Below are 14,850 nucleotides of genomic sequence, written 5' to 3' on the forward strand. Positions count from 1 at the left end.
CATGATTATTAATGTAAAATCTTGTTATTTATGCTTTTTTATATGATAATGTGAAAAATAATGTTGCCTCTAATTTCAGAGAATTAATGAAAAGGCTAGTTAAAAATGTCCAGAATGGATACTTGTTGGCAAAGGTAAATTTGAAAAAGTTTAAAAATGATAGTATCCGTCTACTTCTATTTATTTTTTCATCCATTTCAAATGAAATGTTTAGTAGGCTTTGAATTAAAAGAAAAGTAAAATGATTTGTTGAAATTACTTCAGAGTCTAGACTGATTTGAGTGAAAGCTGCTGTAAATGTATGTAATAAAACCAATCAATGAACACATCAATCTTTTTAGCATGCCAACAAATCCAGCAGTACAACAGTCACAAGAGCCATGAGCGGCTCCTTCGGTCACATGACCAAACAGCTGATTGCTCCAAGTAGTCACGTGACAAATCAGATGACTAGACGACAAAACAGCCACATGTCATCAACCAAAGAGTCTAAAGAAGCGGATTCTTCTTTACAACTTTCTTATGTGAGTATATTTTACTTTTTTAAAGCATTGAAATTCTTTTCTATTAAGTATTAATTTCTAAGTGTGTGTATGTCCCGAAAGATCTCGTAAACGTGAAAACCGATTTTCATATGATAATCTTCCATACTAAAGATAATTAAATCTGCTACTTTGGGGCATTAATGACCTTTTATTTACCAGGGAGGTAGGGGATACAATGGATTGTAAGTTAAACCGGTAAAGTTTTATAATCACACTAGCGGTTACGCCCCCCTAAGAAGCCTCTAGGGGCACTCACGACCTTATCTCATTTTAAATTTGAGTTTTAAAAGAGTAAAAAAAATATTTTTTTTTTGAGGGGGGGCGGAAAGGGGCAAAAATAGTTTAAAACCTTCCCAGGACCTATAAGAAGCTCCATTGCAAAGGAGAACAATATCGGTTCAGCGGTTAGCGAGATCCTTCGGGACAGACAAAAAGCGCTTACTACTTTATTTAATAGGATTAGCATGTTCGTTTGCTCAAAAACTTTGTGCAATATATTGAATATGGTTTGTTCCTTCTTAACAAATAGTGTCCAAACTATACAACTAATAGATTTAAGATCCCTGTAATTATTAAACTTTTTATCTAGACATCTTATGAAAGAGGGAAAGATGCCTCGACCAAACCACCAATTCTTATTCAACATGATCTTTGTGGCAGGTAAGGATGATTCATGTTATATTTAGGTACAATTTAGAAATTGTAGCAATTGTCAACGGCAGAATGTACATATGTCTATTATAAACAATATGATTTTTTTTGGCTTTTTATAAAAAAAATTATGGACTTGATTTTTGGAATATGGCTTTCCTGTTTTATATTGATTGCAAGTAACGCATCTCTATACAAAAAGGTCCATTATATTCAAGTATTTCCATAATATTCATCCTATATTCAATTAATATTAACCAGTTGTTACCTACTCTATTTTTGTTAATATTCATTTCATTAAATCGTCGCTTTTATGGATGTTGTCATTCTTGTTGTTCTTTTTTAATTTGGTTCTGTAACTGAATTTATGTTTAAGGAAGGAGAACTTTACAAAGATTGGAAAACAGTTATTTCATCTGACAAAAAGAAACATACTACTTCCAGATGCAAGGTAAAGAGTTTGGTGTTGTACCACTTTTAACTATCAAACTAGAAATAATTTACTAAGTAACTTTGATATTATATATGTTTTTTTCTGGGGGGGGGGGGGGGGGACATTGGATTATTATTTACAATGGTACCCAATTTTTTTTTTAAAAATACAATCTCTCATTCTTTGGGTTATTTAAATATACCAGCGTGTCGGAGCCGTTTAATTTTTATGCGGCTCCGGCTCCTACCTTAAAATTAATATATCAATTTTTGTTCATTATTGAATTTGATAAAATAAAATAAATAATATAAAATATTTTGCTTTTATTTGATTAAAGCTATATAAAAGTAGAAGGATGTGTGTCTATTTGTTAAGTAACAATAGTTTTTCAGTTTATTATATGGAAATAGACCGTTGCCAAATTATAATATTACTTTAAAAAATCATGTTTAGCTAATCTGGAGCCAGAGCCGTTTTTAACGAAAAATACGGCTCCGGCTCCACCAAAAATGTTGCTGCTCCCAGCTCCGGCTCCGAAACGCTGAAATATACAATGGGTAATTTCTGTAAATCCTGATTGGTTGGTTCAAGCTGGCATTGTTGTTGGGAATCTAATTATAGTTCATTGTCACCTCATTTATGCGAAGCTTGAAATTTAAAGACAAAAAAAAATATAAAAATATGTTAAATTGACGATTTAAAATTTTTTCACTCAATCTTTGGAAATATTTGGCCCTAATTACCTATTTTCTTTTTGATTCGTTCTATGCAAAATTACTTTATTTGCTGTACAGTGTAAATAGTGTCAACTTTATTAAAGCTGTATTTTTAATTTTTTTAGAAACCATGGAAACAGTCCAGAGAGCTCTGCGATGAGTCACAAACTTATGTCAGGTTAGGAAAAACTAATTTTATTTCTAAACCTAGTTAATACCTATCTGAAATCTTGTGTCATTATTTTATAGCAAATATTAAGTAGTTAGGCTACTCTAGTATAATTTCAAAGTTGAGTATGTCTGTATTTTTAAAATGTTTTGGACTTTTGGTGGCATCATAAATTTCTAGGCTCCTATTCAAGATAGGTCGAACCATTAGTACACATTATTTGAATCATTTGAATTTTTATTCCTTATTGTTTTGACAAAAAGTTTATCTTCTAAAGTTTAATGTTGATTATTTTACAAAGACATTCAAAGATTTTTTAATATTCAGGAGATATTGTAAAGTTGTTGAGTGGTTTAAAAGTGAAAGAATCCAGTTTTGTTGGATTTGGATTGGGTGGCCGTATTGGTATGTATACAGCGCTAGTCAGGTAATAGTTATTTCTCGCATCGTATTGTAAAAAATTTTCTGCGGATATGAAATGTGAAATATAAAAAAATTGGTTTTAATCTTATGATTGTACATTTTATATTTGTAGAAAACTGGATATATTACGATGCTAGACTTATTTTTTTCGTATGGCTGATAACCGTTTTTTAATCCACCCGATATTAATCGGTTTCGAATGAAAACGAGAAAACTTTCTATTTGTCATAACTATAGCAGCTTTTAAAAAGTAAAAGAAATTATTTTTTGTGGGGGAGGGGGGGGGGGTCAAGGGAGTGATTATTTTGGAAAGTTGGTGGTACCTAACCCAACAATAGTTAAAAACCACCCTAGAGCTGTAATAAGCTACATTGTAAAGGAGAACCATATCGATTAATCAGATAAATTTACTCAACTATCTTTTACCTTCTAATACTTTACAGACAAAAAGTTTTTAAGGAAAAAGGGAAACTATGTAAAACAGTAGAATCGCCTAATAAAATGGCATACACAAATAATGTACTTAGATTTCAAATTTAAATTCTATTTTTACCATCCCTTAACAACATTTTGAAAATTTAATATTTAGGCCAGATTTGATTGACAGATTAGTGGTAGTTTCCTCTTCTCCCGTCAACACAGACGCAAGATTTCAAGAATGGCAAAATCTGATTCAAAGTTTTTATGTTATTCAAACATTGAAGTCTAATTTTGATAGTAAAAAGCCAATAGCAGGTATTTATATAATGATGTAAAGGCGACACATTTCTGCTTTAAGGGTCCATGCATTCATAAATAATAGCTCTTATGTTAGATAGGCATTGTTATATAGAATTGCTCTTTCGACTTTAAACCTCAAAAGTTAATTTCTATGATGATAAGATTAAAATTTATTAATATTGTTTCAGCAGGTTATTTCTTAAATTTAACTATAAATTAATTGCTTATATGTTAGATTATATATAAGATCCATTTGATTTTAAAAGATTGTATACAGGACGATTTGGTATAATGTTATTGACGCGAGAATCTTTATGATTTGATTTTAACAAACACGCGTCTATTATATGTTAAGCAATCTGTATGTAAAGCAACTCACCCCAAAAAAATATTAGGTGACCGATAAAAGTGTTCATTTATGAACTGTTAATGACTTGTTGATGTAATGGCTTTATATATTTAACATTATGCATTACTATTGAAAACCTATATCTAATTCTACAATGCCTTGTTAACAAATTGTAACATTATGGCTTTAGTAGTATGCTGGTAAAATAACATAAACAAAACGTAACTGGTCTGTTCTTATATAGATCTGTTGCAAAGTCAAGAGTTCAAGCTAGAGGCCACAAAAGCGCTGCAACCCTTGATCAACAGTGACACCTATAGAGCTCTCTTCTTGAGCAATCTTGCCAAGTTTCATGCTTCTGCTATTAGGACTAATCCAGGTGAAATTTGCATACAGCTGTGCATAACAGCAACTTTTAGACTATTAAGTGTTGGTGGTCCGTTCAATTTTTGCACTGGATTCGGATTCTTACAAAAATCCGCCCAAAAATGAAACGGATTAATCCGTGGATTCCGGCTTCTTATTTTTTTGACGGATTTCGGATTCTAGCAATATTTTAAAACGCCTTTTTTAAAATAAATTAAGGGATTAAATTTTATCGGGTACTGCGTTTTTTTTTTATATTTTCACAGTAACCTTTCTCCTATTTTCTAACCCTTACTCAACCTAACCTAACGTTGTTAAAAATTAAAATATATATTTAAACCAAAAAAACTCAATACCCTAAATTTTAGCCTAACAATTAACAATCCGAATCCGTTATTAAAATAACGTATTGCGGATTCGGATTCTGGATTTAAAAATTGTCCAATAATTGGACGGATTCCGAGCTGGATCTTTAAATCATTTAGTGGTGAGCCAGATCGAGGTGAACCACCCCGATCTGGCTCACCACAAAAATGATTTAAAGATCCAGCTCCGGTTTTCGGATTTGGAATGCCAACCCTAATTTATATATAATTTGCAATCAACCAATCAGTGGTGTAGGGTAGTGTCATACTCTCCTAAAACAAAAAAAAATATAAGGACCATCTTCTCCTTACTTTCTTTTGATTTTTAAGAAGAATTGCTGATTTTTAAATAAAGAAACAGATTTTCAAATAGCATTTAGTATTCAACTTTGTCCGTCGGCCATGCAACAACAAAAAAATAAATTTATGAAGTTTATGATATTCTCCTATCTTCTTTTTTATTTAATTGAATTCTGATATTTTAAAGTTAGTATGTTTTTCAACCTATTTTAAAAAAATTACACTATTCTAAGACATGAAGATATATTTCGATTTTAGCAATCATTAATTGCAATTCATTTTGTCTAAAAAAATATAGGCATGAGACATTAGATAACAGCAAATATGATCAAAGATATTAAACATACATTTATATAGAACAATGTCACAAATTATTTTGAATCTTAGGTATCACCATAGAATACAGATGACTACTGAAAAAGTTTGAAATAAAAGATTAAAACATTAGTTTTTTAAAAAGGAGGAGTAGGGAATAATTCTTGGCCTTGTTTGAGTTATGGGGCGGGGCATAGTTTTTGTTAAAGGAATTTTTTTGATGGTTAGGAAATAGGCGGAGTTTTGGATGGTGAGTTTGGTTGAAGGCGGAGACAGAAAAAAACTGGGAGGAGACAAAAAAGTGGGAGGATTGGGGGGGTTATGAAAAGGTTATAGATTTATCTTTGTCCTTGGTTGTTTATGGGCGGAGATTTGGATTTTGAAATCTGTTAAAAAAATGGGTGGAGTTATTCCTGAGATGGGAAAAATTTTAATCTTTATGATATCCTGCTTTGTTTAGGTTTTAGGATGGAGGAAGAATTGGTGTTCTTTTGAATTAACCAAAAAAGTGAAAAAATGTGTACATTTTTTTGATGAAACATGAAATGAAAACTACATGGTATAAAATGTTGACTTATTTGAGAATTTTGGAAGTATAATTTGATGATGCAAACAATTGATTTGAATTACAAGATAACCTGAATATCAAAGAAGCTTAATCCTTTGAAATGTTAACTCACTATGGTCTATTTAAGGGGTTTAGTGGAAATTTGGTATAGCTTTAATCAAATTTAAATATTTACACTTCTACCAGTCCGAATTCATTAAAATAAAAAGTTATGAGTAATATATTACATTAGGCAACTTTTTAAAGATGGTCATGTATAGGTGCGTGCACAGGAATGTGATTGGGGGGTAACCAAAAAGGGGTGATTTTTAAAATATAATTTTTGTTACTACTCTGTTATTTTCAAAGATAAATGAACCAAATTTTTAACCTGATTCAATTACTACCCTAGATAAACGATTATTAATAAATAATAGGAATTTCCCGCCGAAACCGTCGTCTACCGCCGAATTCCGCCGTGTTATTTGCTACCTCATTTGGCTGTTTGGAGTCAATAAAAAAAGTGATATATTTAAATAAAAGTATTATAATACACCTTTTACTATCCACTTACAACTGCTTTTTAATATTTATAATTTATTTAAGAGAGGTTAGGTCGTTTTAAACTTAAAGAAAATGAATATTGAGACTGGATAATCGAGCTTCCCATTAAAGATATTGATTAATTTTTTTTTTTTTTGTTAAGTATCTTATGTGTATTTTTCTACTTGTATAGTTTAACCATTAAGTATCTATCTAAATTTATCTATCTACGCCCTACAGGGGCCAACACCACCCCCCCCCCCCCCTTCTACTACCAAACCAGAAGTTAAAATTTTACTGTTTTTAAAGGTATTATACTGAGTTTAAAAGGAAAAAAGTATTCTCATAACTGACCAAAATATTTTTTTGTATCTATGCCCCCCCCCCCCCCTCCTATCTAACCAAAAATAAGATAACCATCATAAAATTGATATCAAACAAAATTTAATTCATTTTAGAACAGTAAAGAAAAACCGGTAGACCAAGTAATAGACTAAAACAGTATTTGCCAGCTAAATCATAACATATCTTACAAAAAAAAGATAGAAGAAACGAACACATTTACTCTTTGAAATCTTAATGTTCTTAGAGTTTTACAGACAGATGAGGGGACCAAGTGAACGAACTAAAGAGTAGATGCTTGTTGGTGAGCTTAACCATCACCAAAAAATCAGCTTTTTTACATAATAAAACTGCTTAGTAGATCAAATTTTCTCTACAGATATCTTATGTCTGTAAGAGAATTAACAACAGTCCGACGGACCAAATAAATATCTTACAGTAGATGGTTGTTTGTACAGATAATGTTCATAAAAAGATTTTCTTTCAACTGTCTTGAGTCGTAGCAAAGAAATTCATGATGTTTACATATCGATTCATACAGACTGACGGACTCGCGAATGTGAAAGTAGCTACGCTACTACAAAATTTATTTTTGTATTTCCTTCTAAGGACTAGAGTTGCAAACACCTTCCCTAAACACTAAAATCAAAAAAGAAATGACCTATATGCAATAAATGTTTTGTGTTTTAAAATATGTGGGCGGCGGCTTTTTTTGCGGGAACTGCGGGTAAGTCGCGGTTTTCCTTTAAAATTATTGTTCCTCTAGTAATTACTGATTAATTTTTAAAAGTTTAATAGTAATGGAATAACAAAGAAATTAAGATTGCTGTTATGGTTTGTAATCCCCCCCCCCCCCTCATTTAAGTTTTACAGGCAATTTTTAGATTAAAAATTTTTTAAGTTGCGCTACCGACCCCACTCTGGAAACTTCACTTAAAGTTGTATTATATTCTCAAAATTTAGAATCATATATGGTTTGGTATGGGGTCGGTATCGCAACTAGGAGTAAAATGAGGAAAACTAATTTTTTTTGCTAAATTTTTCAGTAAAAAAATGACGAAAATTTTTTCATTAATTTACTTTCAAAGCATAAAATTAACACTTTTAAGGTAAAATATATAATAAAAATGTTTTTATTTTTTGATTTGGTATATATATTTGTAAAGAATATGAACAAAATTAGTTTTTAATAGATATTTATGCAAAAAAAATAATTTTTCATATCTAGGTAGAAAATAAAAAGTAGATATTTGACCTTCAAAAAATATTGATTTGGCCCAACTTTGAAGTAAAAAAAAACTTAGTTCCAAACGTTATTTTTTCTTTTCCTTGTCCATTATGCATGGGCTGGGGTATGTAAATCAATAATATCAAGTTAAAATAAGAAAATTTGATCATGACTTTTTTGCCAAATTTCCACCCTTAGACCGTTGTGTAACTGTGTTTTAAAAGTTTTTTTTATAAAAATTTGCAAATGCACACAGTTAATTTGAGTTTAAAGAAATGTTCAGAAATAAAATATTTTTTACAAACCAAATGATGAGGGTTTTTTAGTAGATCTCTGAAACTGCAAACAAATGTTATGTGTTAAAAAAAGAAATTTGTTGGAAAGATGGGTCTTGTTTGAGAAAGGATTTTTTTGTTTAAATGATGATTAAATGTTTGTTGGGTGAAGCAAATTACACAATTTTATTGAGAGCAGAATCAAAAGACCTAATCAAAAGTTTTTCCCTAGCTAGGCGTATCCAGGGGTCTGTGCTTCGTATTTTCTCTATTGGGACAATTTCCAAGTCCTGTAGATTGTGTCCTTGGGCCTTGAAATGACTTCCAACTGTAGTTGATCCAGTGCTGATTGTGTGGCTGTGCTCGTTAAAACGGCTGGAGATCATTCTACTTGTTTGGCCCACATACTGAGGTCTCCTAACTGCACAGGATCCACTGTTTTTCCTACAAGTAATAAGATATATAACGTTTTTACTAGTACAGTCTAGAGTGCTTAAAATAGGGAAGATTTCATTGGTTTTAGTGTTTATGACACTTTTACAAAACCGGGGGGAATTGTGACACATTTTACAATTTCTACCACAGTGGGAAAATCCATTTTTAACCCTGCTTGACCTTCTCTCTGTAATTACTGGTGGGAGTTGTGCCTTAATTAAAAAATCCCGTAGATTTTTTGGTCTGGACCAGCAAATCATTGGTGGATCTGGAAAGGCTCTTTTGAGGTGTGGATTCTGTATCATGACTTTCCAAAACCTAAACAAGATATTAGAAATATTGGGTAGTCTGGGATCAAATTGAAGTGAGAGTACAACTCTCTTTACCGGATTTTTTTCGGTTTTTATCAATGCTGTTGCTCTGGGTAGATTACTGACCTTTTCAAAAGCTTTAACTATGAAGTTTTGTTTGTAACCTCTTCCTAACAGTTTTTCTTGTAATATGTCCAGGTGTGCTAAAAAGTCTAAATTGTCAGAGCAGATTCGTTTGAGTCTTAGAGCTAAAGAGTAGGGAATGTTTTGGGTGATGTGACCAGGGTGACAGCTTGATGGCAAGAGATATGTACATTTCTTGCCAGGTTTTGTAAAAAGGGATGTCCTAATAAATCCTTGTTCAGTTATGGAAATTACAGTATCCAAAAATTCAACTTTTTTACTCTGAAAATCATAAGAGGCTTTAAATTTAATCAGGGGATGTATGTTGTTTATATGTTCTAAAAAATTTAAAAGTTCTACTTCAGATCCAGTCCACAGCATAATGCAGTCATCTATGAACCGTCTGTACCATGCTGGGGCTTGGCCTCTCCAAGTTCTAAGCATTCTACCTTCTATAACAGACATAAAAATATTAGCAAATGTGGGGGCAACCCTGGTTCCCATTGCCACTCCTACTTCCTGCCAATAAAATTTGTTGTCAAAAGTTAGGATATTACAACTAAGCACCATACCTAAAAGAGTTATTAAAAATGCAGTTGGAACTGTTTTATCTTCTCTCTTATCTAAAAACTCCTGAAAATAATGCATTCCCTCGTCTATAGGTATGTTTGTGTATAGAGCTGTGACATCCAGAGTGACTGGCACACAACCTGCAGGTTGTGGACCTTTCTGGTTTTCAGATTCTATGAATCTGAGAAGATCTGGTGTGTCTTCAATGAAGCTGGGTATATCCTTAACTAAATGGTTACTTACTTGATTACTTCGTACGGGCGGGATTGCAGTCCAGGACCTTATCGACTTGATGTACTGTCCAGGTCCTGGTCCAGCAATCCAGGAGAACTAAGGATGACTGTAACGCACCCTTCTCTGTCCAAACACCCAAGGATATTAGGCTAAGTAACATCTATCAGACAACCAACTCTCTGTGATGCACGACCTTTGTCTGAGAAGTCCCAACTGTGCATGGTAACGAGTTGCGCCTGTTTTGGGCCAAGGCATTCCCCCTACTCTAACTATTTATGTCGCGCATCTGACATAGCAGCAGTAGGAACCATTTTTAACGTCTTTAGTTATGACGCGGTGTCGGCCCGAGATTCGAACCTATCACCTTCCCGACGACGAGCGGATGCGCTACGTGTTGAGCCACGGTCGCGGGTTAACTAACTAAATGGTTACTATGATAATCAACAAAATGACTTGAATTTTCAAAGGTTGTACCTGATGCTGATTCAACAGGGCGTAGGGGGGGGATTTTTCCTCCAGCTGGCCATTTAGCTGGGTCCACGTGGTCTTTTACAAGTCCATATAGCCTCCCTGGGCTGAAATGGTCGGGGACTAGCCACTTTGCTTCGTCCTCTCCTATCCAGCCTCTTTGCCTACCTTTCCTGACAATGTCCTTAAGCTCCTCTAAATGGTTGAATTGCAGCTGATCTGCTTCAACGGCCTCTAAAGTCCTAAAGTAAAGATGATTAGTACCATTTTCGTCCTTGAATTCTGCTTTTAAAAGCTGTTCCATTCCTGAAATGTATTCTGGGGTGTTAAGAATTGCTACCCCACCCATTTTGTCCATCGGTTTGATGGTAATAATTCTGGATTTTTGTAGACTAACCAGCTTGTCCATGGCTGCTCTTTCATTTACAGGTAGATTCCTGTGTGTTTTTTTCAAGTCTGAGCCTAAAACGCAAGATAAACTACCATTTAAAAAGGTTGTCAGGTCAGCTGTTGGGGTACCTTGCGGTTGTCTAATGTTGGTTGGTTTCCATGGAACCTTAATAAAATTGTCAGTCAAAGATAGGTCAAGTTCCCTCTCTTCATTTGACTCTTTTTCTTTATTGATTTTGTCCATCCAGTTCATTGTGCGTCCCATTCTCTCAAAACCTGCAATAATCTGAGTTGTATTAATGGTTTTAGGGACAATGGCATAATTTAAACCTTTGTTTAATAAACTTTCCATGTCTTTGGTTACCTCAATATCACTAAAATTGGTTACTAAAGGTAGTTGCATTTTGCGATCAATTTTCTTTTTAAGTTTCCTATAACGATTTCTTTTGATGAATTTCCTATTTTTCTTTTTTTGTTTTGTTTCTTCATTTGTTAAGCTGGTTTTTAAATGCGGAGGGAGGGGCCTATTTTCTTTTTTAAAAAGGAAAATCAATTTTTGTTTGTGCTTGTTTACAGCCTGTTTACTTAGAACAAGTTTGTCCTGTGCTAACCTGGTATTAAAAAAAACGTGCAAATTTGGTTCTAAGATAAGGCTGTGTAAATGTATTTTTGATTTTTTAAGTTCAAGTTTACATTTTTTTAAAAACAGTCTTTCTTCCCTTAAACCAATCTTTAAATTTTCAAAGCTGATAAATTCAAGATTTTCTGTGAATATTTTTGAAGCTTCTTGTGAGAATCGTGGATTGTGGTTACATTTTATTTTGGAATTGGGAGGGAGGATCTTGAAATTTATACAGCTTTGAAGAAAGTTTATTCTGGACGAACTATTGATTAAATTGGCCAGCTTTTTGTGAACCTTAAAGTATTCTGACTTGTAAGACCTATTTTTAAAAAAAGATACCTCATCTATATTTTCTTGTTGAATAGTGTCACCTGATGGTTGTGGTATGGGTATCTGAGAACCTGGAGGGGGAGATCCTGCTGGTGGTGGGTCCCCATCCTCTCTGTTCTGCCCTGGAATACCTGCTAACATCATACTTACAAAAGGTTGTACATAGGTATTCAAAGATAACCCTTATTTGAGTTTAAAAAATAGGGATTCTGTGAAGAATGCATGGGAAAAACATGGAGGATAGAATATTTTAAAGTTAGTATGTTTTTCAACCTATTTTAAAAAAATTACACTATTCTAAGACATGAAGATATATTTCGATTTTAGCAATCATTTTCAATTCATTTTGTCTAAAAAAATATAGGCATGAGACATTAGATAACAGCAAATATGATCAAAGATATTAAACATACATTTATATAGAACAATGTCACAAATTATTTTGAATCTTAGGTATCACCATAGAATACAGATGACTACTGAAAAAGTTTGAAATAAAAGATTAAAACATTAGTTTTTTAAAAAGGAGGAGTAGGGAATAATTCTTGGCCTTGTTTGAGTTATGGGGCGGGGCATAGTTTTTGTTAAAGGAATTTTTTTGATGGTTAGGAAATAGGCGGAGTTTTGGATGGTGAGTTTGGTTGAAGGCGGAGACAGAAAAAAACTGGGAGGAGACAAAAAAGTGGGAGGATTGGGGGGGTTATGAAAAGGTTATAGATTTATCTTTGTCCTTGGTTGTTTATGGGCGGAGATTTGGATTTTGAAATCTGTTAAAAAAATGGGTGGAGTTATTCCTGAGATGGGAAAAATTTTAATCTTTATGATATCCTGCTTTGTTTAGGTTTTAGGATGGAGGAAGAATTGGTGTTCTTTTGAATTAACCAAAAAAGTGAAAAAATGTGTACATTTTTTTGATGAAACATGAAATGAAAACTACATGGTATAAAATGTTGACTTATTTGAGAATTTTGGAAGTATAATTTGATGATGCAAACAATTGATTTGAATTACAAGATAACCTGAATATCAAAGAAGCTTAATCCTTTGAAATGTTAACTGTGTTTTAAAAGTTTTTTTTTATAAATTCTGACTCTTTCTTTTTCCTTAACTCTTAAATAATTCCACAGAACATTTTTCTCTGTAATTCACTAAGTCAAACATGATATTTTTGTGCTTCGCTACTTAATACTTATAGGTGTTGTCATCCTTGTTTTATTTTTAGATCTGTGGAAGTTTCCAGAGCTTGAAAATTTTGTATTCAAGAAACCGGTTCTATTTCTGACTGGGGATAGAGAGAAGGCATGGAGTATCAGCGATAAGGATATTAGAAAGATCAGATATTATTTCCCGGACAGCCATTTTGTAAAGGTAAGATTAACATATTTTTTACCCAGAGAGAAATGGGACAATGGGCTGTTTATTACACAAGTCCCCAAAGTTTTGGTATTATCCTCTTAGAATTTTTTTTTCAATTTTGAAAATATGAGTAACCCCCCCCCCCCCCCCACCCCCGACAGCGAACTATGAACTCTGGCCGCAGCGCTTGGCTCCCTAGCCTGCCTAGCCGCAGCGCTCGGCCCCCTTGCCTGCCTAGCCGCAGCGCTCAGCTCCCTTGCCTGCCTAGCCGCAGCGCTCGGCTCCCTAGCCTAAAACCTAACCTAAAATAGTTGTTCGTCGTTTTCGGGGGGGGGGGGGGGGGGGTGGTACTCAAATTTTCAAAATTGAAAAAAAATTCTGAGAGGATAACGCCAAAGTTTTATAATAACGTTTTCTTATTCGTTGACTTACCATATTTAGGGACTTTAGTGAATTTTGATTGGTTGGCTCATTAAGTCGAGTCTTCAAACGTTTCAACTATATTATTCCATCAAAATTAAGAATAGGAATTTCATCAGTCTGACGTTCAAGCTACAAAATACAAATATTATAAAAAATTTGACCTTTCACTTGGATGTTGTCATCCTTGTTTAAATTTCAGATATCCAACGCTGCATTCTACCCACACCTGGACTCACAAGAAGAATTTCTGGAGGCAGTCACTTCTTTCCTGGAGACAGATTTCCAAGCACTGAATAATGGATTATCCGTTGAAGACTAGAGGCGGTCTCCCGGACAGAACGATAGATAGATCTGTTCATAATTGTTAAGAAAGATTTGGTGATTTCCCTTTAAGTGCTTGGCGAGTATAGAACCAATCCCAATTCCCTCATTTTTTAACTTAATCGGAAAATTATTGGGGGGTTCTTAATCTTTATGCCTAATCCATAGGGGGTGGGGGGGGGGGGCATACTATACGGGTCTACCCCGTACTCAATAAGATAAAACACAAACTCACGAAAAACTTACCTCCTTTCTTATAATATAATACAAAATAAGGAGTGGGGGTTCTGTGCCTGCTAGACACTTTAGGTGAAACCACCCAAAAAAAAATTTAGCGTATCTTAAAGTTGAAGAAGGGTTGATAAATATATTTTATTTTTCATTTTTCTTAACCCTTCTCTAATTGAAAGACTTTTCGACAGTTATTTATAAAAATAATCATTTCATATTATTTTTTAAATAGTCTACCTAAAACATATCTATTAATCTAACTTTCTTACAAAACGCAGAATTTTCCAAAGACTTTAAAACTAAAGCTCAAATTAGCTTACTACAAAATATTAAATACCTACTTATTATATCAAATAAGCCATATTTAGGTAGTTTTTCAAATTATTCATATTTCATTGTAGAATTCATCTATTTTAATTCATATTACTCGTCATTATAAATTTATAAATGTATGTATTTTCATCGTATACTACAAAAAGAGCTTTTTTTGTTAAAAATTGCTTATTTTCTCTTAATTAACGGTGTTTAACAACATGTCAGTAATATAAGACTGCTTCGCTTTATATTTAACGCTTTTGACCTGAAAAAAAAATATTTTTTTGACATATTTTATGTAATTTTTTTGTATACCTACCATTTCTACCTCTTATTTTTTTGTTTATTTTTGGTGCTTTAATACCTATATTTTTTTTCTTTATTACAACTTATTGCATAACATGTTAGCATTCCAAAATTTTATAGTTTCTTGG

At 33.1% G+C, this 14,850-nt stretch overlaps 1 protein-coding gene across 2 annotated transcripts; it reads left to right on the top strand.

Annotated features, from left to right (window-relative positions):
* Positions 1-57: 57 nt before the first annotated feature.
* Positions 58-14,693, top strand: LOC145334895 (sn-1-specific diacylglycerol lipase ABHD11-like). Of its 2 annotated transcripts, XR_013885043.1 has the most exons (11): positions 58-134; positions 342-524; positions 1,135-1,205; positions 1,573-1,647; positions 2,471-2,523; positions 2,842-2,941; positions 3,527-3,672; positions 4,251-4,385; positions 12,993-13,138; positions 13,749-13,927; positions 14,206-14,415. XR_013885043.1 is itself a non-coding variant. In XM_080180513.1 (10 exons), the coding sequence occupies exons 1-10, from the start codon at positions 87-89 to the stop codon at positions 13,866-13,868; spliced, it is 1,077 nt and encodes a 358-aa protein (XP_080036639.1). In that variant the 5' UTR covers positions 58-86; the 3' UTR covers positions 13,869-14,693. The 2 variants fall into 2 exon arrangements, 1 of the variants encoding a protein (XP_080036639.1); XM_080180513.1 differs by having other exon boundaries at positions 13,749-14,693.
* Positions 14,694-14,850: the final 157 nt, after the last annotated feature.

The sequence above is a fragment of the Acartia tonsa genome, chromosome 13 (assembly GCF_053477335.1).
Source record: "Acartia tonsa isolate MP-2025a chromosome 13, ASM5347733v1, whole genome shotgun sequence".
Classification (NCBI taxonomy): domain Eukaryota; kingdom Metazoa; phylum Arthropoda; class Copepoda; order Calanoida; family Acartiidae; genus Acartia; species Acartia tonsa.

Coding starts and splice junctions, on each gene's coding strand:
- LOC145334895 (XM_080180513.1), top strand. CDS start 87: ATGAAAAGGCTAGTTAAAAATGTCCAGAATGGATACTTGTTGGCAAAG. Junction 525..1,134: donor CTTCTTTACAACTTTCTTAT/GTGAGTATATTT, acceptor CTTTTTATCTAG/ACATCTTATGAAAGAGGGAA. Junction 2,942..3,526: donor ATGTATACAGCGCTAGTCAG/GTAATAGTTATT, acceptor TTTAATATTTAG/GCCAGATTTGATTGACAGAT.